The 27,269-nt window shown below is 41.3% G+C and overlaps 1 protein-coding gene across 1 annotated transcript; it reads right to left on the minus strand.

Annotated features, from left to right (window-relative positions):
• Positions 1 to 1,789: 1,789 nt before the first annotated feature.
• On the minus strand, positions 1,790 to 25,729 carry LOC117260348 (BICD family-like cargo adapter 1). The gene is made up of 10 exons (XM_033632337.2): positions 25,283 to 25,729; positions 21,544 to 21,759; positions 12,248 to 12,367; positions 10,178 to 10,324; positions 9,521 to 9,703; positions 6,913 to 7,077; positions 5,685 to 5,768; positions 5,028 to 5,140; positions 4,633 to 4,753; positions 1,790 to 3,689 (listed from the first exon to the last, which is right to left on the minus strand). Exons 1-10 carry the CDS (start codon positions 25,526 to 25,528, stop codon positions 3,450 to 3,452), a joined length of 1,635 nt encoding a protein of 544 aa, XP_033488228.1. The 5' UTR covers positions 25,529 to 25,729; the 3' UTR covers positions 1,790 to 3,449.
• Between the last annotated feature and the right edge of the window lie 1,540 nt (positions 25,730 to 27,269).

Genomic DNA, 27,269 nt, shown 5'->3' on the forward strand with positions numbered 1-27,269 from the left:
TGTGAGATGCAAACTTGACGTTGTTTTGTTAAAAGGCCATTGCATCATATTATTTATTATATTTATATCACATCTTCAGGATGTCTGCAAGTCCTTCAAAGTTTTAAAATGTCTTAACTTCGATTTAGGTCTTAAAAAATCATTAAATAGTCTTGAACTTTAATCCGTGACGTCTTAATTTACAGAAACATCTTAAATAATTTAATTTATCCATCTTTTTATTTCTTTTTGTCAAAATGAATCAAGCTCTGCTGTGAGAAAGTCCACATTTCTGATGTTATCAATCTTTAACCCTACCACTGAACCTAATCCTGTCTTTTAACTTTACTTTCACTTACCTGTTGGCAAAATGTAGATTAACCTAACTCACTCTAATAACTATATTCCTACATAAAGCCTTCCTCTGCACGGGACTACATATATATATATATATATATATATATATACATGATCTACACTGTTTACTTACTGTTTACCTACTGACTCTGCTGCTATTATAAGCTATAATGTCACATAACTGTTACTTTAACTTGCAATGTTTGTCTCCATATGTTCCTGTGTAGTTTTTTTTGTTTGTTTTTTATTTCTTTTATTTTTATTTTAGTGTTTTCCTCATTTTATTTTGTCCTTTACTGTCTCTGTTTATGTGAACCTTTTATGTGTAGGCCTACTACTGCTGCCTTTGTGTTGCTACAACTGAATTTCCCAGCTGATGAAATCTTATCATGCACACCAGCATAAGCAATATATATATCAAAGATATATGGCATTTCTAAGCCAATTTTTTTTCCAGTATTTGTACTCAGAGTTCAGTAAGTGTCATTTGTTGAAAACATGTCTTTATTTTTTTCTTTGTTATCTGTGATGAAAGACTGCACTGTCTGTATGAGGTTAGTTGACGTTTCAGCTTTTACTGCTTGTTCTGTGTTTTTTTGCTGATGTGTGCTAACCGTCAGCAGAGGGCAGCAGCAGACTGCACCTCTGACTGGGTCTCTGGCGCTCAAACCTCAGGGAGCTGTCTGAGTTGGGCAGATGTGTCTGTAGATTTAATGCATGGTCCCCTCCTGTGTTCATGAAGCTGTAGTTTGGGTTTGAGAGTTTGTACTTGGACAAAGGCTTGATGAAATTGCCTAACTGTTCTCAGATGTTGGTTATGTGGAGAAAAAAATTAATGTATACAGTATGCATGGCATCAGTAAAACAAATGGCTGAATTTAAAGCTGTGATAAAGATTCAATAGTTGATTACTACTTCAGTCAAGTTAATTTAATTTATATAACTTAATATCACAAATCACAACTTGTCTCAGGGGGCTTTAAAATCTGTACAGCATATGGCACCCTCTGTCTTTGGACTCTCACTTCAGATAAGAAAAAAACTCCCCCAGAAACCCCCATTTACAGGGAAAAAATGTAAAAAACTTCAGGATGAGCAACTGCACAACTACTGCGTAAAGACCCCTTGACTAATCTTGGACTTAAGCTCATGGTTTTTCAAGAACTGCCTTTTGTAATGAGACTAACATATGTCCTCTTTAATAAGTTTGTCTGATCCTTTTACTAAAACATGGTGACTGTGCCAGTGTCTCCTGTGTGTATTCTTTGGTACATGGAGAACAATGTCTTTGTGCACTCATGTCCTGTCCTGCAACCTTTTCATACTGCTAACACCCAGTGATGATGGCATTTCTGAGCATTTGTGAGTGCGTAAAAAGCCCAGAGGAGATTGATCTGTGTGGGAATTGTCTTAAAATCCATTTTGTGTGGACTGCAAGTGACTTGCAAACATGTCAAGTTGTAAAAAGCATTATTTATTTTTAAGTACAGGGAATTTCTGGCACAGAGTTGCATTTTTGAAGTGCTGTTTCCTGCTGTAGAGTGAATAACTGACAGCTACTTGACAGAGACAGCAAACTAGCTCGATGACACGGCCAAACGCAAGTATGACACTGAATGTATAAAACTGTGTGGACCTTGAGCTAATGACTAAGGAGAAAACTGGACCCTGAGGCTGGACCAGTTGGGAACCACTGGTTTACGAGGCAGGTATTTCAGCACCTGAGCATCATGTCATTACTGCTATTGAGGTTTTAACATATCAATCTCTGTGGATATGTTATAGCCAAAACTAAAATACTATAATGATGATTTCTGCAATTATGCTCAATAATTTTGTCAAAAATCTTAAAAAAAATGTTTAGCTTTGTGATTACTGTGTGCGTAATACTGTGTAGACTGGGGACAAATTCAATTTCAGATGGCAACACCATGAAAAGTCTAAATAGTCAAGGAGGTTGAATGCTTTCTAAAGGCTCTCTACACTGAGTGCATCTCAAGTAAATCACTAAGGACAAAACATACTTGTTTTCAATTCAGTCTCATGGTCATCCTGGGCATTGCTGCATTCTGATATTGTTCAGGAGAAAAGTAGTTTCAACTCCACATTGAAGACATTTTCAGTCTTTCAATTCTTTTGTGTTTCTGTTATCAAATTCTCTTATTAGACAAAGTAGGACAAGACTAGAAAGAAAGACGATATGCAAGTCCTTCTCTAGAAGTAGGTCACCTTGATTTAGATTGTTCCTTTGAACTGAAGAGTTTTCTAACATAACATCTTAAAGTGTTTCTTGTTACTGATCGAGCACTTATCTTGCCCATGTGTGTCATCAGCTGCCTAACTCTTCAGTTTATTAACAAAACCTCAAAGAATTATTTGATGTTTTATGAGATTATCCATCGATCGCTCCAGATGTGGCCACTCAGACATCTTAGAAAACAACCCAGCTTGTACTCAGCAGCTTTAATATTGAACACTGAGCCACAGAACGTACACATACATGTGTCTGCGATACAGACTCGTTCCACACCAAGTCGTCATTCAGAGAACAAAAACAAAATTATAAAAAAATAACAGCTATTTCAGTCTACGTGAAAACATTCAGTGTTTCTTTTACAATCAACATTTTTACACATTCAGCTTTTAAACAAAACTGACAGTAACAAATGTAACGCCTCACATCAGACTTGGTGCGTAAAGACAGTTCAGTACGATTACAAATTGATCGTAATTTCCTGACCGTCTCTTTCTCTTTGATCTGTGACATTAAATAATCCGAACAGCTGATCTACATCTACTCTGTATAGCATACAAAGTCTCAGATTTAAAGACATTCACAATGTTACAAAATAAGGCACGATATTTACAGTCTCAAACCTTCAAATGTAAATCTGTGAAAAAAATTAGTGTTCCAGGTTGTCACAGTTTAGAAGGCTCAGCCTCTCAGTGAAATGTGCATGATTAAGTGCCTGTTCAACAAGTCTTTGTCCGCACTGGCTCTGTTGTTTGTCACTGAATTACAAGTGTCTTTATGGCTTCTTTTCACCATACGTGACGTGCAGGAAGCTGCACATGACTTCTGACCTCTCCTCAGCACTCAGCAGGTACAGCACTCACTGTCCATTATTCGCCCCTTTCCCTCGTCTTAACCAGTCCCTCCAGGGCGATTGGGCTTTGTTCTGATTAGTGTCTGAACTCCACGTGGAGGAGGTGGAGGGCTGGCGTGTCCAGGTGGAGGCCGTCCTGCTGGGCCTGCGGAAGAAGGACACGCCGTTGTTGGTGGGCTTCTTCTGAGGATGCTCCGACTGCTGCTGGGTCCTGAGCTGCTGGTTGATGATGATCTGGATGTCGTCCTGAGGAAAGGTGGGGAGGAAGAGGAAATGAGCAGGAAGTCTGAAGAGCAGGGACTTGGTCTGGTGTCTCATGTCAACGAGAACAGCCCTCTTATCATTTAAACTCACTATGTGTAGCACAGTCATCGGACCAAATCAGATTCAAACACTGCTTGATTATTAAAGGAATACTTCACCAACAAAATGAGCATTAGTAATGCCGTGTTACCCTGAATTCATGAAGAAAAATGTATTTTTCTCAGATGTCTACACGGAAACAGCCATTTACAAACTCTCACACAACTCGTGCGGTATAACCCAAGTCTCATTTATCCTGTCACATGCTCAGTACTTCCCTAACACATGCAATTTCGCTAAAAAAAACCTTAGTATTGGAGTGTGGCTTTGAAGAGAGCACAGTTTCATTTTCAGTTCTGTTTTAAATATCAAATATTTTGTATTAGAAATCCAAAGGAACTTTTCAACAGATTATTTCTGATTATTATCGATTAAAATCACATATTTCTGCTTTCCGCTAACAAATATAATTTCACCACATGATAATATTATCTGCATTATCTGCACCAAAACGCTACAGATCCGACCCTCCAGCAGATGGCTTTGCTTGGCACAGTGTGTCAGCAGCAGAGGGACTCGTAGACAGAAACACCTGCCACTCATATTCTTCCAAACTGACAAAGCTGAGAGAGATAATGCTGCGTCTGTCCCTGACCTCCCACTGAGGACATCAAACTGAGAAGCATCCATTTCCTGTCTTGTCAAATTATCACCAAAAATGTGGACAACATGCCTCAAAAAGTGTTTTTTTGCAGTTATGATGCAGATCTTAAAGGTGTGAATTAAATGTGATGATTAAGGGTTTCATAAAGCAGGAGATGTGCTTACAGATTGCTATTGGCAGTTTGTGACAAAGAGACAGCATGTGTAAAGAAAGGGATCTCACCTGCCAGGCCTCCAGTTCCTGTGACAGCTCCAGTTTACGTTGGATGGCTTCTAATAACTGGTTGTTCAGAGACATCATGTCATTTTTACTTCGCACCAACTCGGCCTCCATCAGGTTTTTCCTACAGAGAAATAATTACAAGTTTTTAGTCATATACAAGAATCAATTCAAATTTATAAATGTGGCTGCAAAGGTAGCTTTCTCTATGAAACCAATTAATTAATGGCAGTAATTCATTGATTGTTTTCTGAATATTCAACCCAAAATTTGCAGAATTATTATAGCAAATGTAATAGCAATCCTGTAAAACAAACAAATGCTGTCAAAGAAATTAAAATATATTGGATTTATTATCATTTGCATTGAGAACATTGAGGAAAAAATGAGCTTCTCACTTGGCTATGGCTTCATCTCGGTCTCTGATGGCCTGCTGGACAACTTCAGCCTGCTCCTGCATGCTCTGCAGCTTCTGCTTCAGCTCAGCGTTTTCCTGCTGCAGCTGGACGTTCTGCAGGAGGAGGAAACAAACTGTAAAATTATCCATTTATCTGTTTATCTGTTTACACAATGATGACGTTGCTGTGGCAATTAAGTGGTTTCTGCCCTCCAAGGACTCACAACAACGGTGATTACTTCCTTTGAAATTTCCCTTTTAATCTTTTTATTCTTATGTACTTTCAGACAAGCCAATTTGGGGTAGAAACTATGTTCTTTATAAAAGTATATTCTCAAGTACTCTGGCACACAACTGAAATTTTAAAGGGAGCATTTGATAGTTTGTGCGTGAAGATTTGTTGGACAAGAAAGATGTGCATGTGTTTAGTCATGCACTAAAGCTGGTAGCCAGCTGTCATTTCGGGGCAAAAGACAATCAACGCTGAAGGTAAATCTCAAATAAAAATGCTCTATGAGATCACTGAATCTTTCTACAACACTAATATGGATAACACTGACAGTAGCACGGTCAGTAATGACTCAACCAAAACTAAAATAACGGGTCGCTATGTGCGCTGCTCCTCCCTGACAGACGTGTTCGTTCACCACTGGGTTACCTGATCTCTCAGCTCCTGCACTGCGCTCGGATTCCCACACTGATCGCTCGTCCGGTCAACAAAAGCCCGATTCAGCTCCTGCGACTGAGACATTAACAAAGAGATCAGGTGTCAGCTGTGCATTTCACAGAGATTTACACCAAAAAGGGGCCTCTGTGGTGTTGGCCTATTTGCAAGGTGCTCCAAGGGAGGAAGGGGATGGGCTGGGATATTCAGTTACGGGGATAAACGCCTGTTTAACGCAATGATACACAACTAGACAATTGTATATCCTTGCTTGTGGCAAATAGAGGCTCAGCGATGCAGCTATCAATTGCAACAATTCATTGGCATCCATTGCATAAACAGGGACACGCTTTCTCAGCGTGGTCCAGTGTGACGACAGTATGGTGCCTCTGACAGCCACAAGGGGGTAGAAAGGCTGACTGTGAATAAGCTGATAAATGTGGTATGTGAGGAGGCTACTTTCTGAATGATTTGACCTCTAACAATACAAATAAAAAACAATGTGCGGAAGTTATTCCTCTTTCAGCACAGTTGTCCTTTCCTGTCCTGTCCTGGATCATGAAAATCTTCCTTAGAGGTTCAAGGTTGTCTCCCAACAACTGTGATATATTAAAAAATGTGCACGTTTTTAAAAAGAAACAAACTTCTTGCATCGTCCCACAAATGTGCACCTCTGTTTTTAGCCTCTATCTCTCTAGCACTTTCATGTGGTGTTGGAATAATCGAAAAAATGAGTTTCTGACTCAGAAAATTCATGTGAACGCCCCTCAAGTCGCAACAACTCGGAAAGTCTGCGACAATTCTGGTACACAACTTGCCAACTTTGTCATCATATTCACAGAAAATAGCAGCTTAAAGTGCGTATTACATAATAATCTTTTGCTCACATGTAATCTGTAATGTGCTATCAGGTTGTGACCGTTAGTTGCTGTCCACATAGAGTGACCTAGATTAGTTAGAAAAGTTATTTATTAGCGTTAGCCCCGATAACAAGTCAGGTAAAGTGATATGTTAGTGGTTAAACGCTGCCAAACGCTCTGAGCAACCTCAGAGTTTTTCCACATATACTCTACATTTTCATGCAATAATTAAACATGATACAAAGTCTTAAAAGACGCAACAGCCACAGTGTAATATCCCCTGCCCTCCTTTGGTTTCAAGCATCAAGGTCAAGCCTTTTGTTTTGCATTTCCTCTCCTGCCTCACACTCTGTCTGTCTCACCTGAGGGCCGGATGCCTGCGCCAAGGTTTGGGCCACTCCCTTCAGCTGGTGCAGCATGGACTGCAGGTCCTCCTGTTGATCCGTGACCTCTGACCTCCCTGAGCTGCTCAGTTCCTGGGTCAGCGGGAGCAGCAACTGAAGGATGGAGCCCATTTCTTGCGCTATCTGAGTGACACAGGAGAAGAGGCATGTTAATTTAAATCAATTAGGACTTTGAAGTGTCAATTTAAAGGGACAGTTCACCCTAAAATCAAAAATACATATTGTCCCTCTTACCTGTAGTGCTATTTATCAGTCTAGATTGTGTACTGCCCCTTTAAATTGAGTGATTTAAAATATTGTGTAACTCTTTCAACACAATTGTTATAGCTTCCAGGCTGTATATGTGGCCTGTATTAAAAAGCTAATGTTTCAAGAACTGGGTCAAAAACAAAGCATGACCTGTTCTCTTTTCCTTCCAGTGTGACACTTCTTAACACACATCAAATCTGTGATGAGTGACATCAAGTATTTACACACTGGGAGGTGCAAATATGACCTCATCACTGTATTTAACTTCCTTGAGCGAAATATATCACATGATGATAGTGATCTCATGATAGCTCAACAAAAACATGGCAGCAGGGATAACCATGTTATCTATGATACAGCGCAGGTGTGAACCTACAATGAAAGCTGTAAACCGGTGAAACTCTCCTACAATGCGGCTATGACAAACAGGAAATGGTAGTGAATGACTCACGAGCGCTATACATCACATTTTCCTGTTGGAAACCAAACAATAACATCAGACACACAGAGAGCATGAACTAACAGCAACATATTTCTCTGTGGCGTCTTCACTGGGAAAATCAGAATTGTCGCACCTCCTCATGTCGGTCCGTACGTCACATACAAGTCACACTGTCACACAGGACTTGCACAAAATGTTCTGTCAGCATGTTCCTCTCACTACAACATTTATACACGCTCCCATATTTCAACTTCTACACCATGTCTTTCTGGTGCCATCATTCTGTTGTCTGACTTTACACCTCTCTGGAAAGACGTTTAATATTCTGTTTCCAGTCATCACAGGAAAACCATTTCCCCTCAAAACATGCATGAATCATTGTGGGCAGGATCACAATACAACGAGCCCAAAGCTAACACGTGTCGACCACAGTATGGAGATAAAGTCAGCGCTAACACAAAATGATCCTGGTGTTTCTGTCAGTTACAGTGCTGAGTTTAATTTACAGCCTCTCTGTTTCATCGACCAGGCTGGTTGTGTTTCCTACTTCTGGTAACAGACTTACTTTCACTTTGCACAATTACCCTGCAGCATTTACTGTAAGAAGAATTTGAAACTATTTTCCCATGCTCTGTCACTTACTCCTCACTTTTAAAGCCATCCACAACCTAGCTCCTCTGTACCTCTCCCAACTCTTGCACATCCACACCCCCACCTGCACTGTCAGGTCTTCCTCTACCATCTACCTCACTGCCCCGCCAGCCCGCCTGACCACCATGGGGTCTAGAGCCTTCAGCCACTCGAACTCCCTCCCACTCTCTCATCACTCTCCACGTTCAAATCCAAATTATGTTTTTATTTTATTTTTATGTTACTTTATTCCTTATCTCATTGACTTCTTTAATCTGTTTTTATTTTTCTATCTTTGCCTGTAAAGGTGACCTTGAGTGTCATACATGACACCCAAAAATAAAATATATTATTATTAAAATGTATTATATCACTATTTTATTCTATAACCGCTGAGTTTTTCTACTGTGCATATGACAATGAACCTCTTGAATCTTGAATCATACTGTCTCAGCACCCACACATGCCCCCCGCCATTATAACAAAGCTGGTTCTCCATTAAAACATGTCCTTCTTCTGATTCAGCTGATATAACTGAGATATCTTAGGGAAAAAGTGTCTTTGAGAGCTACTTTCAGTCACAGATAAATACACACTTGGTGCTCTATTGAGTATTTCTGGTACAACAACAGTGTACTTGTGTGTATGACTGGTTCAAACAGATGAAGGAACACATCACCCAGTCAGTGCAATGGTGTGGCTCACCGATGTGTTTTTAATCAGTTTTGGACAATGGAGAAGAATATGCAAAATCAGAATTTGGCATCACAGGCAATTCTGTTAATTGGAACAATTGTTTGTTTTGGTATTTTCATGGGATTTATTAAATATAAGAAAAAGAATTTCTCATATAGAGCATACAGATATTTTTTGATTTCACTGATGAGATCTTGGCCAAATCTTTCTCCACTTATGACTTGATGGTTTAAAATACTGAAATCTGACTAAAGGGTGTAGGTCTTGTTTTAACATTAGGGGCAACACATATGAAATGGGGGCTTTGAGTGTTCTCTGTTAGAAAATTATGAGTGTCAAACATTTAACTTCCTGCATTCTGGTGATTTTTATGCAACAATTTGTGCCTTTTCTGCATAAATTCATGGTGTAAATGTCTTTAACACTGTCAAAATAAAAGTCCTCTGCTGTTTTCACATTTTTAATGCATATTTTCTAAATAGTGAGGAGCACATGTCCCCTGCGTCCCCCCTGAAATCTATGCCTGTGGCGAGTAATCTGCTTTGGTACCTCTTCTTTGCTGACTCCCAGCGCTGCTGTCTCCAGGCTGCTCTCCAGCTCAGACAGCAGGGAGGCGTCTCCCTGGCTCCTGCCTTCCTGCAGGGACACCTCCTCCTGAAGCTCCTCCACCTGGGCCTGCAGCTGCTGTGAGCGACCCCGCGCCGCCTCCACCTCCTGCCACGACTCGGCTAGCTGAAATCACAAATAGTAAACACACACATGAATTTAGAGACAAACTCAGCAGATACAAACGTGAATAAGACAACACTGTGACTCATCAGATTATATTAATGATAAACAGAGAGAGATGAATGTGATAACACAAAAAGGCCCAAGGCCGTGTGTTATTTAAAAAGTGTACATGTGAGACTTGTTTCGACTGACGTTCAGCACGAGAGAAATCCTGACATGCCAGATTCCAGCCCAACATGAAACTGAACGAACACGAGTGGAATCCAGAATTGCGAGGGAAAGTTACAATGACGGGGATGAGGTGATTGTTTAGCAATGCTTTCCACAATCCCGCCGAAACCCAGGCTGCAGGGCAGGGAGCATAAAATCCCTTTGTTATTGAAGGCTCTTTCATTCATACACTGCCTGCGCTGAGCTGTTTTGTGTCGCCTGGTCTGTGTGTGTGTGCCTGTGTGTGTGTGTTTGTATACGTACCTGCTGGCTGTGCTGCTGGCTGAGTTGGTCGTGCAGAGCCAGGCGTGAGTGTAGAGAGGCCAAAGTCGCCCTCAGCTCAGTGTTTTCTTGAGACACACACTCTAAACGCTCCTCCAGCGCCTGCTCCTTCTGGGTGAGACGCAGCACCTGAAAGAGAGAGAATTTAAGAGATCTTAAATTAATAAAATAAAGTTATTTCTTCTCGGAAAGAAAAACTCCCACTATTCCCTTGCATCACACCGTATCCACCAATGCTGATACATGAGAGTGTTTGGAGAGGTGCCGAAAACATCTGCAAGTGAAAAAATGACAGGTACTTTCCATCATTTGGAGAATGTTGCTTTGTTTCTCTATTTTGGAAACAAGTAACCAATAGTATGCAGGCGTGACTGAATAAACCATCTCCAGAGTCTCCCCAGCTGTTTATCAGTTAGACAGATCTCTTCTATCACCAGGTATATCCAAATAAGAATCTAGACTGGCATGGGCAGGTTTTAAAAGGACTGTCCTCCATCATTGGAAGAGCAAAGCTAGATTTTGCTTAATGATTAAAATTAATGAAGGATATTCTTCTTTTGAATCTGTAATTGAGAGGACTAATCGTCATCAAGGGAAGTTCTGTGAAGTTGAGCGTCATTTTTAAAAGAATTTCATAAAGACAGAAACATAATAGGAAGTAAAAGTTACTACTTTATTGTGAAACTGCCCCATTTTTGTTGTATTTATTGTGCTTTTTTTTTTTAAAACTTTTCTTAGTTTTGTCATCTTATAATATTTATATTGGCTTCCTCTGTGTGCCCAGATTTGCTCTGTTAGGGGCCGTACACGTGCTGTGGTTTTTGCGCCCTCAAATTCATTGTTTTCAATGTAGTGGCACTTGATCCCGAGCGCCTATTTTTCAGGGCCCGAGATAAACCCAGTTCAATTTTTGGAACACAGCAGCGTGCACCACGTCATGTGACAAGGAACAACCAATCAAAGCTGACAGATATCTTTCCCGTCTTCCGTAAATATCAGTCTGTGGTAATATGGAAAAGTTCATCGTCTTTGTTCAGGGCTGCCAGAGCTTTACATCTGTGCCACTAGGCGAGAGGTCTACACACTTATAAACAGCACCTGGAAGAAGATCAACTCTGCACTCAGGATTTCTGGTAAACAGGCTATGATGCAGTGCTTGTTAAGGTTGCTTGGCAACCTCAGACGCAAGCTGCCGCCGCGCTCTTGAAAACTGGCTCGAAAAAGGCACAAAAGTACTGTCCAGTGTCCGACCTTGCGTTTTCCAGGCAGTTAAAGACACGCCATGTGTACGGCCCCTCATCTGTTCTTCAATGTTTTACTGCAATGTAATTTTGTAACTGTCAGAATATTCTGAAAGAGGCACATGAGACAAATAATCTGTGAAAAAAAATCATGTCCCTCCTCCTCTTCCTCCTGTTAATCTACTGGTATTTGCTGCAATCAATTGAGGTGCACCAAAAACAACCACTCAGAGCTGAGGAGTCTCTAACACAGCTCTTCATCATCAATCAATCACAGCTGGTGAACTATGGTCAATTAATCAAGTTTCTGTTACTGCATTGCCTATTTCTTGCCTCAAATGTTTTAGAAACATATTTTAGTGTACTGTTTAGTTGTAAAATTAGAACCCTTGTGTCCCATCTGCCATGTTGGAAATAGTCCACCAAAGCACCAAGCACCGCCCACCAGCTGGACCAACTTTCTCATTTTAAAGCTGAACAGTACACTAAAATATGCAATGCAGTAACAGAATTTTATTTTTGTATTTGATCAGCGCTGCCTACTTTGACAGTTTGACCAACTGTAGCTTCAATGAAAAACTGAAGTGAGCCCACAAAGATAAACCAGCTTCTGACAACACAATCAACACTATTGACAGGAAATACAATAAGAAAACACACACAGACACGCTGGTGCACTGTGTTCTCGTCATCCTGTTCGTGTGAGTACACGATGCTCCCAAGAAAAGAAACATTGTACATGACAATCTTTTTGTTGAATTTTGGTTTTGCTGCAGCATTTAGAGGTTCACATAGAGTTCACGGTAGCTACCTGCTCCTTCATGGCACTGATCAGCTCCTCTTCCAGGGGCCTGTTGTGGCTTCCTTTTTGTTGGAGCTCCTGTTTCAGAGCCTGCAGCTCGCTGGACATGGCTCGCTCCACCTCCATCGCCTACACACAAACACACACCAGAGAGAAACACAGACATGTAAATGGACTGAATGTATAGAGACATAGCTTTTGAATTTGTAGGACAGCCTTCTTTGTGCATTTTTGTTAACTTTTAGACACAAGGAGAGATTTAGACACAGAAAAAGTCCAATAACTACAACCAAGACAAGCGAAGTCGTACATTTGGATCTGTCAATTTGAAACTCCAAAACAAATCCCGCCTGAGGGATGAGCTTTAAGAGAACTGAGACCTCAATCTTGGATCTTAAAATAACCAAATATATAGCAGGAGGGATCTAAATCCTGTAATCTAGAGCCAGATGAGGAGAAACACAATATGATACCTGACTGAAAGGTGGGGATTAGGTGACTAAAATTGAACATGTGTTTGGTTTTGGTTTTGCTGCGGGCCATTCTGCACAAGGAAAATGAGAGATTTCTTTTCTCCCTTTGGAAGACCTACTTACAGAATATTACCAGTTTGGGAACCCAGTGACCCCCAGTGTGGTCTAAACATAAAATCTAAGGGGTCGCAACATGATTTAAAGGGTAAGAAAGACAAAAAAAAGTTTATTTTTTCTTCTTTTCTCTCATTTTTGCTGGAAATAAAGATATTTTCACCTCTTTAACTTATAACTTAAGTTATAACTTAACTCATAACGTAAGTCCACATGTTAAAACCATAACCTGAGATGAGGGTTCACATAATGGCTCATTTAGAGTTACCTTTTGGAGGTGACAGAGACACACAGGAGAGGCAAGGGAGACAGAGGGTTAAGGACTCAGCCAATAAGGACTCGGCCTTGTGCACTCTACCCAGGACTCTACAATGCACAGTCCTGCCGATGGTTTCACACAGCAGACAGGGCAAGAAATGAGGCAAGGCGCCAGCTAGCTACCTACCTAACATGCATATAAACAACGTAGGATTAGAAATAAGAACAAAAATGCAAATGTTTTATGAGAGAGGAAAAGCATTCAGCGTGTTTGTCGAGCATGTTTCCTGTCTACATCTTAATTGTCAAACTGTCCAGCACAATGGCCAAAAATAATCTTCAAAAAATCCCCTTTAAGGCCAGACACAAACCAACAAACAAAAGAAACATGAATCCTGTGATGATTCATCCATCAAAGGAACGATTTTTAAAATTTTGTCATACTTGTTTATGTGAAAATTGGCTTTCTCAGCATGTATCTCTCAAAGATTTTGAAACATCAAAAAATAAAATTCTGGGATCTTTGGAGTGCTGTTGTGCCAGATCTGAAGCCTCGGTGAACACCAACCAGTCGCCCTCCCAATCCCCCTCCCGTCCTCCCAGCCTGGTCTGGGACTCTCAGGTCCCTTTACTCAGCAGTTTGGCGGGCCCCTGTCAGATCCCATCACCGCCACATAATACAAGATGAAAGGGCGGCCTCTGCGGCAGATGGAGCAGAGGGCATCTTGGTCTTGTCTGTGACATCATCATGCCACATTAGACAACAATGTGGCGGAGGGTAAACTTGGATATCACCAGGGTGAAGCAGAGGGGGGACCGCTTGTGTGTACGTGTTTGTAAGAGTGTACGGAGGAAGTGAGACAGGCGTGAGGGCTAAAATTAGTGGGAAGTGTGTGTGTGTGTGTGTGTGTGTGTGACAAGAGCAAAGCCGGCACTGATGGACAAAAACAAAACATGGCATGCAGACACACTATGGAGAAGAAAAGAGGGGGGGGTTAAAGATGTCTGTGTCTGTGTGCCGTCATTACCGCTGCCTTGTCTCGTCAACACGGGCCCCTTTTCCACAATAGAGGCAGCGACCCACTGAGAATCACCAAAACAGGAGTGGAAGGAGGACGCTCCATTTGGTAGAGACATAAAGATGATATCCCCTCACACGGCCCCCCAAGCCTCGGGCCCTCACCGACCCAAACGCTGAGATATCTACCAGCTGACCACCCCAGCTACAGCCGAGCCCCTCAGGGAGCTCACAGAAAAGATGGCTTTCCCCTGGGATCAGGGGATGTTGGGGTATGAGGGGCGACATCAAAAGGGCAAATGAAAGATTTATATCTCTCTCAGTGTATATTGTCTTTCCCTTTTTGTTCCTGAGCTGCATGATGCTGGCAGAGGGAGCAGAGGTCACGGGGGCTCGCCTCAATTCAGGCATCTCTTTTTACAATAACGGAAATCTCACAGCGAGGGATTTGTAACAGTTGTCCAATAACACAGTGATCCACAGCCAGGGCAGGTGATCATGTAACACTGGGTGGGAAACAGGAAGTGAAAAGGTAATGGGTTTTTCATCTGTTAACCAGACACAGAAAAATGATCATTTACACCCAGTTTTAAATATTTGGGCACCACTGATTAATTTGCAGGTTCGATTTTCAGTGAATCCATGAATCATTTAGACTATGAAATCTAAAAAACAAAAACAAAAAAACATAATTTTCACTTAATTTCTGAGGATCCTCATTAGCTATAGCCAAAGTAGCAGCTATTCTGCCTAAAGTTTGATAATTGAATATTAATTTCTAAGCAATAATGGCTCATATTTGCTGGTTCCAGCTTTTCAAATGTGAGGACTTGATGCTTTTGGGTGATATCTGATAGCAATCTAAACATATTTGGTATTTGTACTTTTGGTTGGATAAACCAAGAGATTTGAAGACATCATCTTGGGCAGTTTTTCCCTATTTTCTGCTGTTTTTATACAGCAAACAATCAGTGGATTCATTGAGAAAATAATGCAACGATTAAGCCCAACCTGAAGCCCAATCAAGACACACAGAACAAAATCCTCTATTCCAGTTGTAACTGTGGGAGCAGAAATACACAGAAACACCGACACAACTCAACACAACAGAGGCAACAACACCTGCCTGGTAATTTAAACACATCAGACATGGAGCTTCTTGACTCTTTCTTTTGTACTTTTGGTCGAACAAAACAAGATATTTAAAGGCATCACTGTAGGAGCCTGAAAAGAATAGTGAACAGAAAATTGCTTGTTTCGTCCAAAAGAGAAGTCCAGAACACAAAGACATTCAGTTTGCCATCATGTCTGACCAGAAAAAGAACCAAACCTTCACATCTGAGAAGCTGGTGCTGCTTTAAAATTGACCATAATGATTAATCAATTATCAAAATAGTTGCAGATTACATTCCTGTCGACCAACAAATCAATTTATTGACTAATTGTTTCAGCTTTACAGAGCATTAGAAACACCTGCTGGTATACCCATCCTGGTTTCACAGAAATACGTTAAATGGGCACAATGTCTTATCAACACATTACAAGGTGGTGGGCACGAAATGAGCTTAAGTGACTGGCTGGCAAATTGAAAACAATGCCAAAAGAATGTCAGTGGTTTGTCTAGCCACAACTTCAGCATCTCGCCGTCCGACAAAGGCAGCCTATGAAAGCTGTACGGGGTGTTGCGCGACATCCTGTTCTTGCAATTCGGATAAGCACAAACACGAACCGTTGTTTTCAATCGATGCAGTAAAACTCTCAGCTGTACTCTGGGACAACCAGCGCCACTCTGAGCGGCGCTCAGCATGGCTCCTCTGTTTTCTTCCAGCAACAAGCAAAGCTCTCGCGAGATGACGTCACAGCCCAGAGCAAGTGAAGGGTAAGGGAAATGTTTAGTATGCTATTTACAGAGATAGCACTGGCGATCTGAACCGGTCAGTGGCGAAAAAAAGCACTTTTAATGCGCAAACTTATATGGGATGCATTTGCCCCCGTTACTGTTGTAGCTTGTTTCGCATACACACATACACATGGGGAAATAGGGCCCAGGTTGAAAAATGCCGAAGTTATCCTTTAAGTATATTAAACGAGAGTGTTCATGTAGGGCTGACTTGAGGGGTGGTGGATGGGTCAATCAAACATGGACTTTTATCCAGGAGACTACTTTTCGTGCCCCATGTGAGACCAAAAGTTGACGTAGTTATATGACTTTAAGGACTTTCTGAAACTACTCAAAGTATGTAAGTTTATGTCACTTGCGTCCTGTACATAGTACAACCAAAACAATCGTCTTTTTCTAAACTTGACCAAATATTTTTTTGTTCTCTAAACCTAACCAAGACCTTTTCTTTACTTAAACCTTACCAAAGTTCTGCTGTTGGTAATAGACTTTGCATTGGCATTGCCGTTGTGTTTTTCACTCAGGATGTTAACATGACATTAGAGAAAACTGATTTAATTGTAAACATGTTAGTCTGACTGAAATCACACTAATCGAATTTCTCAAAGTCAGACTAACACATCCAGATAATGAAATTGGGAGTTGATTTACTCCAATCGGACCCAAACTAGCCTAGGCACTCTGCACATGCTCGATAGTTTCCACCCCAGGCTTTGACCCAGAAGTCAAACAGCATTAAATGCATAAAAGAAGAAGAAGAAGAAGCCATTAACAACATGGTGAAATCTATATCCAGAGCTGTGTATTTTTGGATGGACGGGGTGACACAGTTCATGCTGTGTCAGCTAAGAGAGGTAAATATTTCAAAATACATGGATGGGATGAAAATGTGGAATGGTGACTGTCTGGTCTGTGACGTAAATGGTCAACCGGAAAAAGGTCCAATGCTTACAAGCTGATAGGGGGACCGTCACTTATCTTAGCGGAGCTGGACATACTTCGGTCAATAAATCGAAATTCTGTCACGTGCTTGTACTCTGGGACAAGGACAGTAGTCCAATTAAATGGCCTAGTCAAGCTATATACCGTAGCTCGACTTGACTGTGCATGTAAACGTGCTGTATGAGAATGTGTTGCTCTAATGGGATACTGGTTAACAGCACCACACACTACAGCTTCTAAAAGGATCGTAAAGTTGAATCAGCGCCTCGCTATATAAGTTTAGACAAAAGATGAACATTAAATCTTTATAAATGTAGGATTTATTGCAGGACATTTATTGCATTGACTTTTCTATCAGACTAAATCAGTTATTAGCAAAGTGTACTAAACAAACAGGCAGCTAAGTTGTTAGGCTGACTCTTACATCACACCTTTTCAGTCGCTGGCTGGTGTAAACATAAATCATGATAGCCAAAATTGATGAATCATTGATGGTTATACTTCATTTAACTTGACACAAGTCCAAACCAGTGACCTGAACTTACCTTTAAGGATCTGTTATCGAATTCTTTTCCCAGTAACCAAAGTAATTTTTATCAACATTTCCAGCTTATCGTCCAATAGTCATACTCCCTTACCAGTCTGGCATTTTTTACCCAGTAGGTGTGTTTATATCCAAATTTCTAACGCACTGATAATAGTTTGCTGTGGAACATTTTCTTGCACAAGAGTCAAGCTAAACTAGCAAAATACCTGACTCTCCTTCTGAGAAAATACTGTCATAAGAATCAGATTTTATGTATTTCCTTGTTAAACATTCACTGAGTCAAGTGATACATTGACACAGACACGCAGCAGACACAAGACAAACTCATTAATGCTTGACTTTGGTGTTCTCACGCTGTGAGTCAGTGGCAGGAATGATAACATTTGTAATGTAATCAGAAGAAAAACACCACTGTCAACACTGCCTCATATTTTAACACCTACTTTCCTCAGCTGCTGTCCAAACAGTCAGCACTGAACCATGTGACAATCTGGCACACGTCAACATTGTTTTTATGCAGCCGCTTCCTCAAATGTGCCAGGATGGAGAGTCTCGGCAAATCTTTCCTCTCACATCAGGGCTTTGCTTTGCTGGTAAACATGATGAATTCTCACAGGTTTCTGTGGTGCGCTATAAAGACGCCCTCCTCCAGATTCCCGGCATGCTCTGGTTACACTCTCACAATTAGGATATAGTGTTTCAAGCTCTCTGAAACCTCTGTGTTTCAAGCTCTCTGAAACCTGCCACAGCATCAGTATATCAGGACTCATGCAAAAGTTTAGTGCTGTGAGTTGGATAAATCAAGACAATTTGGCATAGTTTCACTTTTTTCTGTCATTTGTGAAGAGCGATTCAGATTAAGCCTGATTTGAAACCCAATCAAGACAAAGAAAAAATTCCCATGTTCCAGTTATAACTGTAGGAGCACCTTTTCAAACACATAATGACAGGAATACATACTCACCGCAGCAGGAGCAGCAGCACCCCTCACCACGTCTGGTAAAGACACGTCAGACATGGAGTTTCTTCACCGTCTTCAACACATTCACCCTCTCATCTGGCTACAGAGTCCAGAGCTGCCCACTCTGATGCCAAGTAAAACACTTTCTCCACTTCCTCCTGCCCAAACAATGATAGCACCCTTTATCTAAATTGACTTTTTCCTGAACTTCTGGGGAGTCTGCTTTCCTCAGTAAGTGTTTCAAAGATATTCATAGTTCCTTATTCTGTGGACCTTGACTCATGGGAGGGTTGTTCACCGGTGTGTGGATTGGATTTTTAACTTTGCCAGCTCAGGTTTGTTCGTCACTTTGAAACAACACAAGGAACCGGCGTATGTAACGCAACTTGTCATGACCGTAATGTTTAGCAAAACATTCCCTTCTTTCTCAGGGTGGAAAAAACCCAAGGTTGTCCAGCTGTGTGATTCAATCAGGTCCTCTATGTTAGCTGATAAGAGGCTGTAAAATATGTCACTGGTTTGATTTTCAGCCCAGTGTTCCCTTAACATTGAACACTAAAGATCATAAACGTATGAGCTGATAATGCTTTGAATCAGCTGTATGTTGCCAGTTCTATGGCCATTACGTAATGCAAGAACCTAAGCACCTTGTTAAACGTTAACTCCATGTTACTACATAAACTGGACGTGGTTAAATAGGTGATAATGTTCTCATGCAGGGCTGAAATGAATGATTATTGTCAATGTGGCAACCGTGGCTCAGGAGGTAAAGTGGGTTGCCCAGATTATCAGTGGTCCAGTCCCAAGTTTCTCCAGCCATATGTCGGAGTATCCTTGGGCAAGATAGTGAACCCCAAATGACTCCACCTGTGTGTGTTAGGTGAGTAGCAGGTGGCACCTTGTATGGCAGCTTTGAGCCATCAGCGTGTGAATGGTTGAATGTGGTCAGAAGACTGGAAAGGCGCTATACAAATGCAGGTCCATTTACCATAATGGATTCATCTGCCTTGCTCGAACACAATTGGTCATAATTTACTAGGGCCCAAGGAAAAATCAAATACCTAGTTCAGTTCAATTGACAATCAAAACTTAAATATATTCAGTTTACAGTGATATAAAAACAAAAACTAGAATTAACGCTTTGTGTTTGTAGACCTCCACTAACCAGTCAAGTTGCAGTTACAGTTAAAGATGGATGCCTCAAACACATCTTCAACATGGCAGCACAGAGGATCTATACAATCAGCACAGTTTCAAGGTGAGCACCCAAAATTAGTGTCACCAATTCATTATCTGACCAAACCTCTCCTGAGTTGAGACACTGAGTAATGGCCAGAAAAGTCTTTCTGCAAAACATGATGATGTCACAGTGAAGTTGACCTTTGACCTTTTAGATTTAAAATCTCATCACTTCACTTCTTTTATCCTGTTAGACATTTGTGTAAAATTTTGTCATAATTAGCGTAGGAATTCTTGAGTCTAAGGGTGTTTTCAGACCTAGAGTTGTCTTGCTTTGGTCTGAATCAGGGACTTATTTTGTTTCAAAGTTGCATAATTGCCTAGAGTTGGTTTGTGCTCTCACCGCAGCATTTACAAGCAGACCAGATCAAATGCCTTGCTCGAGAAAGCTGCTCTTGATTGGTCAGAATTTCCATGTGGGAAAAATCCAGGTAGTAAACAAAACGTTGAAGAAGAGTACACTTGCAAGATAAATGCAACGCTTTCTAATGTCACAATGGAGGGACAACTACATGGGTTGATTTTAGCGCTGGTCATCGCGGACTATATTGCTGTCATTGTTCATTTTAGTCAAACCATACAGTTTGAAAACGAGGCGCGGCTCCAACTAGAAAACAATGTCTTGATGCATTGGATGTGCTAAATGTGCATATTAAGGCAGTACAGGAGGAGGCGCACATTAATAATCCTCCAGGACTGTAACATGCTCATGTTTAACCCAAACAATGTGTCATGTGACTGCAGTTGGATCGGATCGAGGTCGGAACACATTCTCACAGTTCATTTGTAACCGGACTGAGACCACCTCTTCAAGAAGGTCTCGGTTTTTGTGCGTACCCCAGTGCAATTGCTGTGTTCACAGCTGCCCAAACAAACTGCACTTAGGGGCAAACCAACTTGAGGGCAGGTATAAAAGCACGTTTGTGCCCAATTTAAAAAAAACAACTCCCTCAAGGTCTTCTTGAGGTCTTGTGTTCACTAGGATGGGACAGACTAGGTCACACTGACCATAACCTTTGACCTATGACCACCAAAATCTAATTATTTCATTGTTGAGTCTAAGTGGACGTTTGTGCCAAATGTGAAGAAATTCTTTCAAGGTGTTCTTGAGATATCATGTTCATGACAATGAACTGACGGACAGACAACGCAAAAACATGTGTTGCTGTCGTGGAGGCATGTGAAGCAGAATATCTTCACATTTGAGAAGCTGGAAAAACAGCATGTTTGGTATTTTTGCTCAAAAAATGACTAAATCAAATTAATAAACAGGCATGACTAGAAGAGATAAAAGTAAACGCAGCATCTGTCAGAACTTTTCTGTACTTTCCTCCCTCTGAAATCACGCCATGGCATTAACTTTGACTCCCTTCCTTGTTTGCATATCGTTTCCATGCTGCACCACACCAGCACAGATCATTTGCCTGAAGCCAACAACTTTGTTTCATACTGTTTGACCAACTTCTGTCTCTCTCTGCTCAGATGAAAACTTTCCTTTTATAAAATCTTGTATAAGTGAGCATTTTGTCACGGCTTTGCTCTGAGGCTGTGAACAGCTCTGAGAGTTTGGCCTCGCTCTGGAGCAGATCAGACTGAGTCAGACTGATACTGATAGTGGTTGTGCAGAGAACATTGAGTTTCAGTGTGAGGATTGGGTGACAGCCCGTCTTATCTAGTTTGACTGAGAAGGCCGGCAGCTCTGGATCCACAGCTCAGGTGTTTGTTTCACAGAGGCTCAGTTACCTGTTACAGCCACAAGGCTTCTTTGAGCCAAGGTCTACAGCTCCACAGTTCAGCCAGAATAACTTCAAATACACACGCTGACTAAAACTCTACCCGTGTGTGGGACTCACAGTGTTGAGCTGCTCCCTGAGTCGCTGTGTCTGCTCGCTGTGCTCCAGCTCGGCTCGACTCTTGTCCCTCTCGGCCTCGCTGAGGGCCCGGGTGAGCCGCTCCACCTGGCCGCTCAGCTCCCTCACATCCCTCTCCAGGTCTCCCACCTGGCTCTCCCACTGGGACTGGCAGCCCTCCAGCTTCACCCGCAGCTCATGCCTGCCCTGCTCCAGCTCCTACACAGGGGTGCAAAGATCCATAATCACAGTTAATCCAACATATGCTGTTAATACTTCACATAGGTTTAAAATTATGAAGCTTATCGCTTATAGGACATTACAACATTTTATTTTGAAAAGGAATCTGAGTGACAAAATGGACTCAATCAGGGCTGTGGAGGATTACGGGAAATGTATGACAGCTGGAATCTGAATGAAAAGTGAGGTTGCACTGTACATTTACAATATTGAATTTATATGTGTGTATATGTTGCATTAGAACCAAGACTACTTAATAATTGATTAAGTGTACCAGTGTAACTATCAATGTTTCAATTAGTGTCTAGGCAAATAAGTCCTTGCCATATCTTTATTGCACCTTGTACAGTACAGATGTAAGTCGTACTCACACCTGATAAGATTCAAGACTCAACATCTGATGAACACATTGGCACTAAGGCGATTATTTAGTCTGCTGTAACCACTGCAGTGATACTGATAACATGTAAAAGTGAAGTGAGGCTGTCTGCAGCCTCACTTCACCTGCTGCCTCTAGCTTCACCGCTGTTAGATTTGTTGTCTTGTAGACATGTATTAAATTTGGACTCTCATCACTAATTCATCTCAAGATGCTCAGTGTGTGTGAGCGTTTTGAGGCTCCAAGTAAATCTGCGAGCCTCGCTGCTGACACTAACTGCAGTCCTCTCCTTGTGTTATATGTACAAATTAACTGCTGATGTCTCATAAGGAGTGAGTGTCGCGCATGTTTGAGTCGTCGGCAGCAGGTTGCCAATTTCTTTAACAACCTGTGAAGACAGCCTGAGAAACATTCCAGTGGAGATGTTTTTCGTGAACTGGAAATACTTTTGTGGTTACTGAACAACACAACAGAAAGAGAGTAAAGTGAGAGCACAAAGGCATGAACCTGATCACACAGAGGAAACTTTGTGTGTATTATTGTCAGTCATCTTCACTGATTAAATAGCTGCTGCTTTGTGTGACAACTGCTCAGTGCCAGGACAAACTATTAATTCTTGAACTTCTCATCCAAGGACGGTCTTTGAGGTGTTGAAGGGATTAGAGCAGATTGAATCAGGCTGTATTGTTAATTAGCCGCTCCTCTTGATGAGCCCAACACACAGCCCAATGCTTTAGGGTGACCTTAATGTAATAGTGTGAAACTTTTTTCTGAATGTTGAACTTTAGAGAGAATTCCACACCCTTGTTGTGAACAGTCTCCACTGCGCGGTGCATAAAACTTACAAAACACTCATCTGAATCAGCCACAGAAATGGACCTGAATGATTTTTTTTTCTTCAACAAACCTTGCTGACTGTCTGCACTTACATATGTGCTTTTCTATTGATATCTATTAAACAGAATATTTATGTTGTCAAGTTTGAAGCAGTCTTTATATTGACACTGACTTGCAATGTATATTGGGTAGGCCTATATTAAATGTTGTACAGTCTGTTGCAGATCACACAGTATGCTTACAATTGTTCACATTGTTTCTCACCACATTATTTGTGTTTTGTACATTATTGTATCACATGTTGCTCTCTATCATTACAAATGAATATTTAAAAACTCGATACAGTATAGTATCACGATATTTTGCATGGCAGTATTATATCAAAAAAGGGATGCCAAGTACCCAATTTTTAATTATATATAAATTATTAATATTGCAACAAAATTAAAGGTCCAGTAGACACATTTTGCTGTAATAGAAATTGTTAAAGTGAGTAATTTGCAGTTGGAAAAAGGTAATAAATCATACATTGTGATACATGTCACAATATATATTGTTCATATACTCAGCATATCGCAAAACATATAAAATCATATTAATATTTAATCCTGACTTAAAGACAGACAATGGCAGAACTGAAAAATAATAACACAAGTATGTTTTCTTTAGTCTATAATCACCTGAAAATAAGAATTGATGTGTTATTGTTTCCTTTGAATAAGCTGTTTATATCTACACAAAGAGCGGGTCCCCATCTAAGATCACCATGTTGCACCACCATGTTTCTACAATAGCCCAGAGCGGACAAAACAAATAGTGGCTCTAGATAAGGCCATTGACTTTGTTTAGTAGTTAGCAACCCCTCCGCGATGAGCCAAACAACAACAGATTTTTAGCGTGAAAGTGCTTCATTCAGTGTTTTTACTGGTTTGAATCACCGAGTCTGTTTGTTGTGGAGAGGAAGAGACCTCTGCGGATAATTCTGCTCCCTGTAAAAAAAAACCTTAACACCTGGGTCTTCAGTTATCAGAGCACACATTAGCAGGTGCTGGGCTAGCAGCCTGTCTCTGACATACCGAACAGCATCGGAGAAACACTGAACTGTAACGTGAAGCTGCTTTATTCAGTGTTTTTACTGGTTTAAAGCACCAAGTCTGTTTGTTGTGGAGAGGAAGAGACCTCTGTGGATAATTCGGCTCCCAGTAAAAAAAAACCTGAACGCCTGGATCTAATGTTATCAGACAAAAAAGGGGAGCACACATTAGGTGCTGGGCTAGCAGCCTGTCTCTCATGTCTCTCATGCCGAACAGCATCGGTGAAACACTGATTTGTAATGTGATGCTGCTTTAATCAAAGTTTATACCAGGGGTGGGGGGGGAATCAATACAGCATAGTATTGCTATATATTTGAGTGGCAATATTGTATCGTTACACAGTGCCAAGTATAGTTTTTTTTGTATTTTATGCATTATCAATATTATAAATACAAATTAAACTTTAGGTAGCCTACTAGAATACTTCAGAGTAATAGTATCAGTTGCTTTGTCAGTCCACTAGATACATTTTGCTGCTTCAAAGAATGGCTGAGGTAAAATGAAAAGAATGAAAATCGCATATTAACATATTTAAAATTGCAATAATATTGTACCTTGACATAAGTATCGCGATAATATCGTATCGTGGATCCACTGGTGATTCCCACCCCTAGTTTTTATCAGTTTACTTCACCAGGTCTGTTTGTTGTGAAGAGGAAGAGACCTCTGAGGATAATTCGGCTCCCGTTGGAAAAAACTCCTAAGAAATGGACACTTAGGAATCCTAACAAGGAGACTTTTCAGCTGGTTGTAATCTGCAATCCTCACCTCTAGATGCCAGTAAATGCTCCTAAATCTTACACATTATTCCTTAAATTTGGTATGGTGGGATTTCTGGTGATTCCCACAAAATCATTTTGAAATATAATAATACAGTAACTGTCAACTAGATGTATTTTTTTCACATTTACCATATGCGAATAAAGATAACATACATTGAGTATAACTTTCTGTTCTGGATTGATTTTGTTCCCAAAGTTGCTCTGCAGTCTGATACTAGTGTAAGTTACATGAGTCGTGGGCGTTGTTGTTGAGTTTACGCACATTAGTTCAGTCAGGAAACATTTGATTTTCACAGCCCCCGTTTCAAATATCATCAGCAACCGTGTCGTCAAATCTTTATAAATCATTTTCCAATAAAAATCTTGCATTATACACAATATATTTAAAATAAAAGGCGGATGAGTCTTACCTCCAGCTTGTCTGCGTATTGTTCATGAAGTTTGTCGCTCTGCTCTTTCAACTGTCGGTTTTCCAGGAGCAATGCGTTTCCCAGCTGGGCTGCCAAAATAACCTCTTCCTCCTTTTGTTTCAAAGCAGCCACAAGTTCATTGGGGTCTTGATAATCAGTCATTTCCTCCGCGCCGTAGTCGAAGTAGAAATCCTCCTCCAGGTCCATTTTCTTGGGCTTGAAGCTCCATTCACCCAGCCGATCCATAATAACCGAGTTTAATCAAACGCACCACCTGAATAAATATTATTTTAAATACGCAAAGACACAAAAACAAGTTGAAGTTGTGCCGCACATGTGTGAGTGACTTGTCCGTCCATATCACCTGAGTGCTGCTGCTGCTCTGACTATCAGTGGGTGTGTTGGTGTGTGTGAAGCTGGAGGTTTGAGCTCCACAGTGAAAGTAGGCTGGTCCGTGTGTCGCCAGCAGATGACTGTTTGTCTCCAGGGGGATGTGGCTTCAGTCACCTGAGCAACTGTTACCAACCACACTGACACCTGTCCTCCTTCAAGACTCACTGTGTCATGGTGGGAAATTTCCACATGGTATAGAAACACCTGTGTGATGCGTTAGTGGGGGGGGGCGTTACTCAGATAATTTACTACAGTGAAACTAGCAGTACCACAGTGTAGTAAAAATAATCTGTTACTTGAGTAAAAGTACAAAAGTATTAGCATCACAACATACATAAAGTACCACATATTTTCCGTCCTACTTGTAGTGCTGTTTGTCAGTCTAGATTGTTTTGGTGTGAGTTGTCGAGTGCTGAAGATATCGGCCATAAAGATGTCTGCCTTCTCTCCAATATAATGGAACTAGATGGCACTCGGCTCAACAGCAACGTCTCTTTCCAGAAATCATGACCCTTGTTGTGAGCAGTTTCATGTAGGAACTATTTTCTCTCACCCCAACTACACCCACCAACTGTATCACTGCACAGAAGGAAGTGGCCTCTACTCATAGACGAGAGGCTCCTGCTTGTGACAGTACAAGATGCAGACATTGATGGCGTCCTCCTAGTGACATGTAGGCCTATAGCTGCAGCCACGTTCCACTTGGAGCCTACATGACATGCTCCTACGCTCACCTGGCACCCACCACCACTACCACAAGACAAACCCAGCAATGCAATGGTTCTTTGAACCCTGCTACAGCGCAAAGGGTGCAGTGGTTAGCATTGTCATCTCACAGCAGGAGGGTTTTGGTTTGAATGCCTGGGTGGGGAGCCCACAATGTCAGCTTGGGTTTTCTCTGGGTACTCCAGTTTCCTCCCACAGTCCAGAGTCATGCAGGTTACTCTAAATTGTCCGTAGGTGTGAATGTGAGTGTAAATGGTTGTCCGTCTCTATTTGTCAGTTCTGTGATAGTCTGGCGACCTGTCCAGGGTGTACCCCGCCTCTCACCCAATAGGCCCCAGCCCCCCTGCAACCCCCAACAGGATATGCTGTTACGGAAAATGAATGGTTGTAGTGAATAAATGAGGTCAAACATAGCAGTTATCCACTTTATTGTACATAATACATGAAGACATGATTCACCTTATGAGCAATGGGATGTAACCCTTACCCTCGCGTAAGAATATCATTGTTGCTAATTATCATCGCATTGTAACAAGCACAAGCCTTTCGTCGATGAGTAGATGCACACTTCCTTCAGCACGGTGATACGGTTGGAAGATGTAGTTGGGTAGAGAGTAAGTAGTTCCTACAGGAAAACATCTAGTTCCATTATATTGGAGAGAAGTCGGGGCATCAGTGGCGTGGTGGGTGGTGCCGGCGCCCCATGTGCAGAAGCATCGCCTCCCTGCAGCGGACGCGGGTTCGGATCCGGCTCGCGGCCCTTTGCTGCGTGTCGGTCCCCGCTCTCTCTCTGTCTCCCCATTTCACTCTCTGTCCTGTCAATGGGGGCAAGAAGCCCATAAAAATAATCTTAAAAAAAAAAAAAAAA

The sequence above is a fragment of the Epinephelus lanceolatus genome, chromosome 4 (genome assembly GCF_041903045.1).
Source record: "Epinephelus lanceolatus isolate andai-2023 chromosome 4, ASM4190304v1, whole genome shotgun sequence".
NCBI lineage: Eukaryota > Metazoa > Chordata > Actinopteri > Perciformes > Serranidae > Epinephelus > Epinephelus lanceolatus.

What these genes read in the sequence shown, in the direction of transcription:
- LOC117260348 (XM_033632337.2), bottom strand. Translation starts at nt 25,528, where the DNA reads ATGGATCGGCTGGGTGAATGGAGCTTCAAGCCCAAGAAAATGGACCTG. An exon ending in TCAGGGAGCAGCTCAACACT is followed by an intron (nt 12,368 to 21,543) that starts GTGAGTCCCACA and finishes GTTTGTGTGTAG; the next exon opens with GCGATGGAGGTGGAGCGAGC. An exon ending in CGCAGGCATCCGGCCCTCAG is followed by an intron (nt 5,769 to 6,912) that starts GTGAGACAGACA and finishes TTAATGTCTCAG; the next exon opens with TCGCAGGAGCTGAATCGGGC.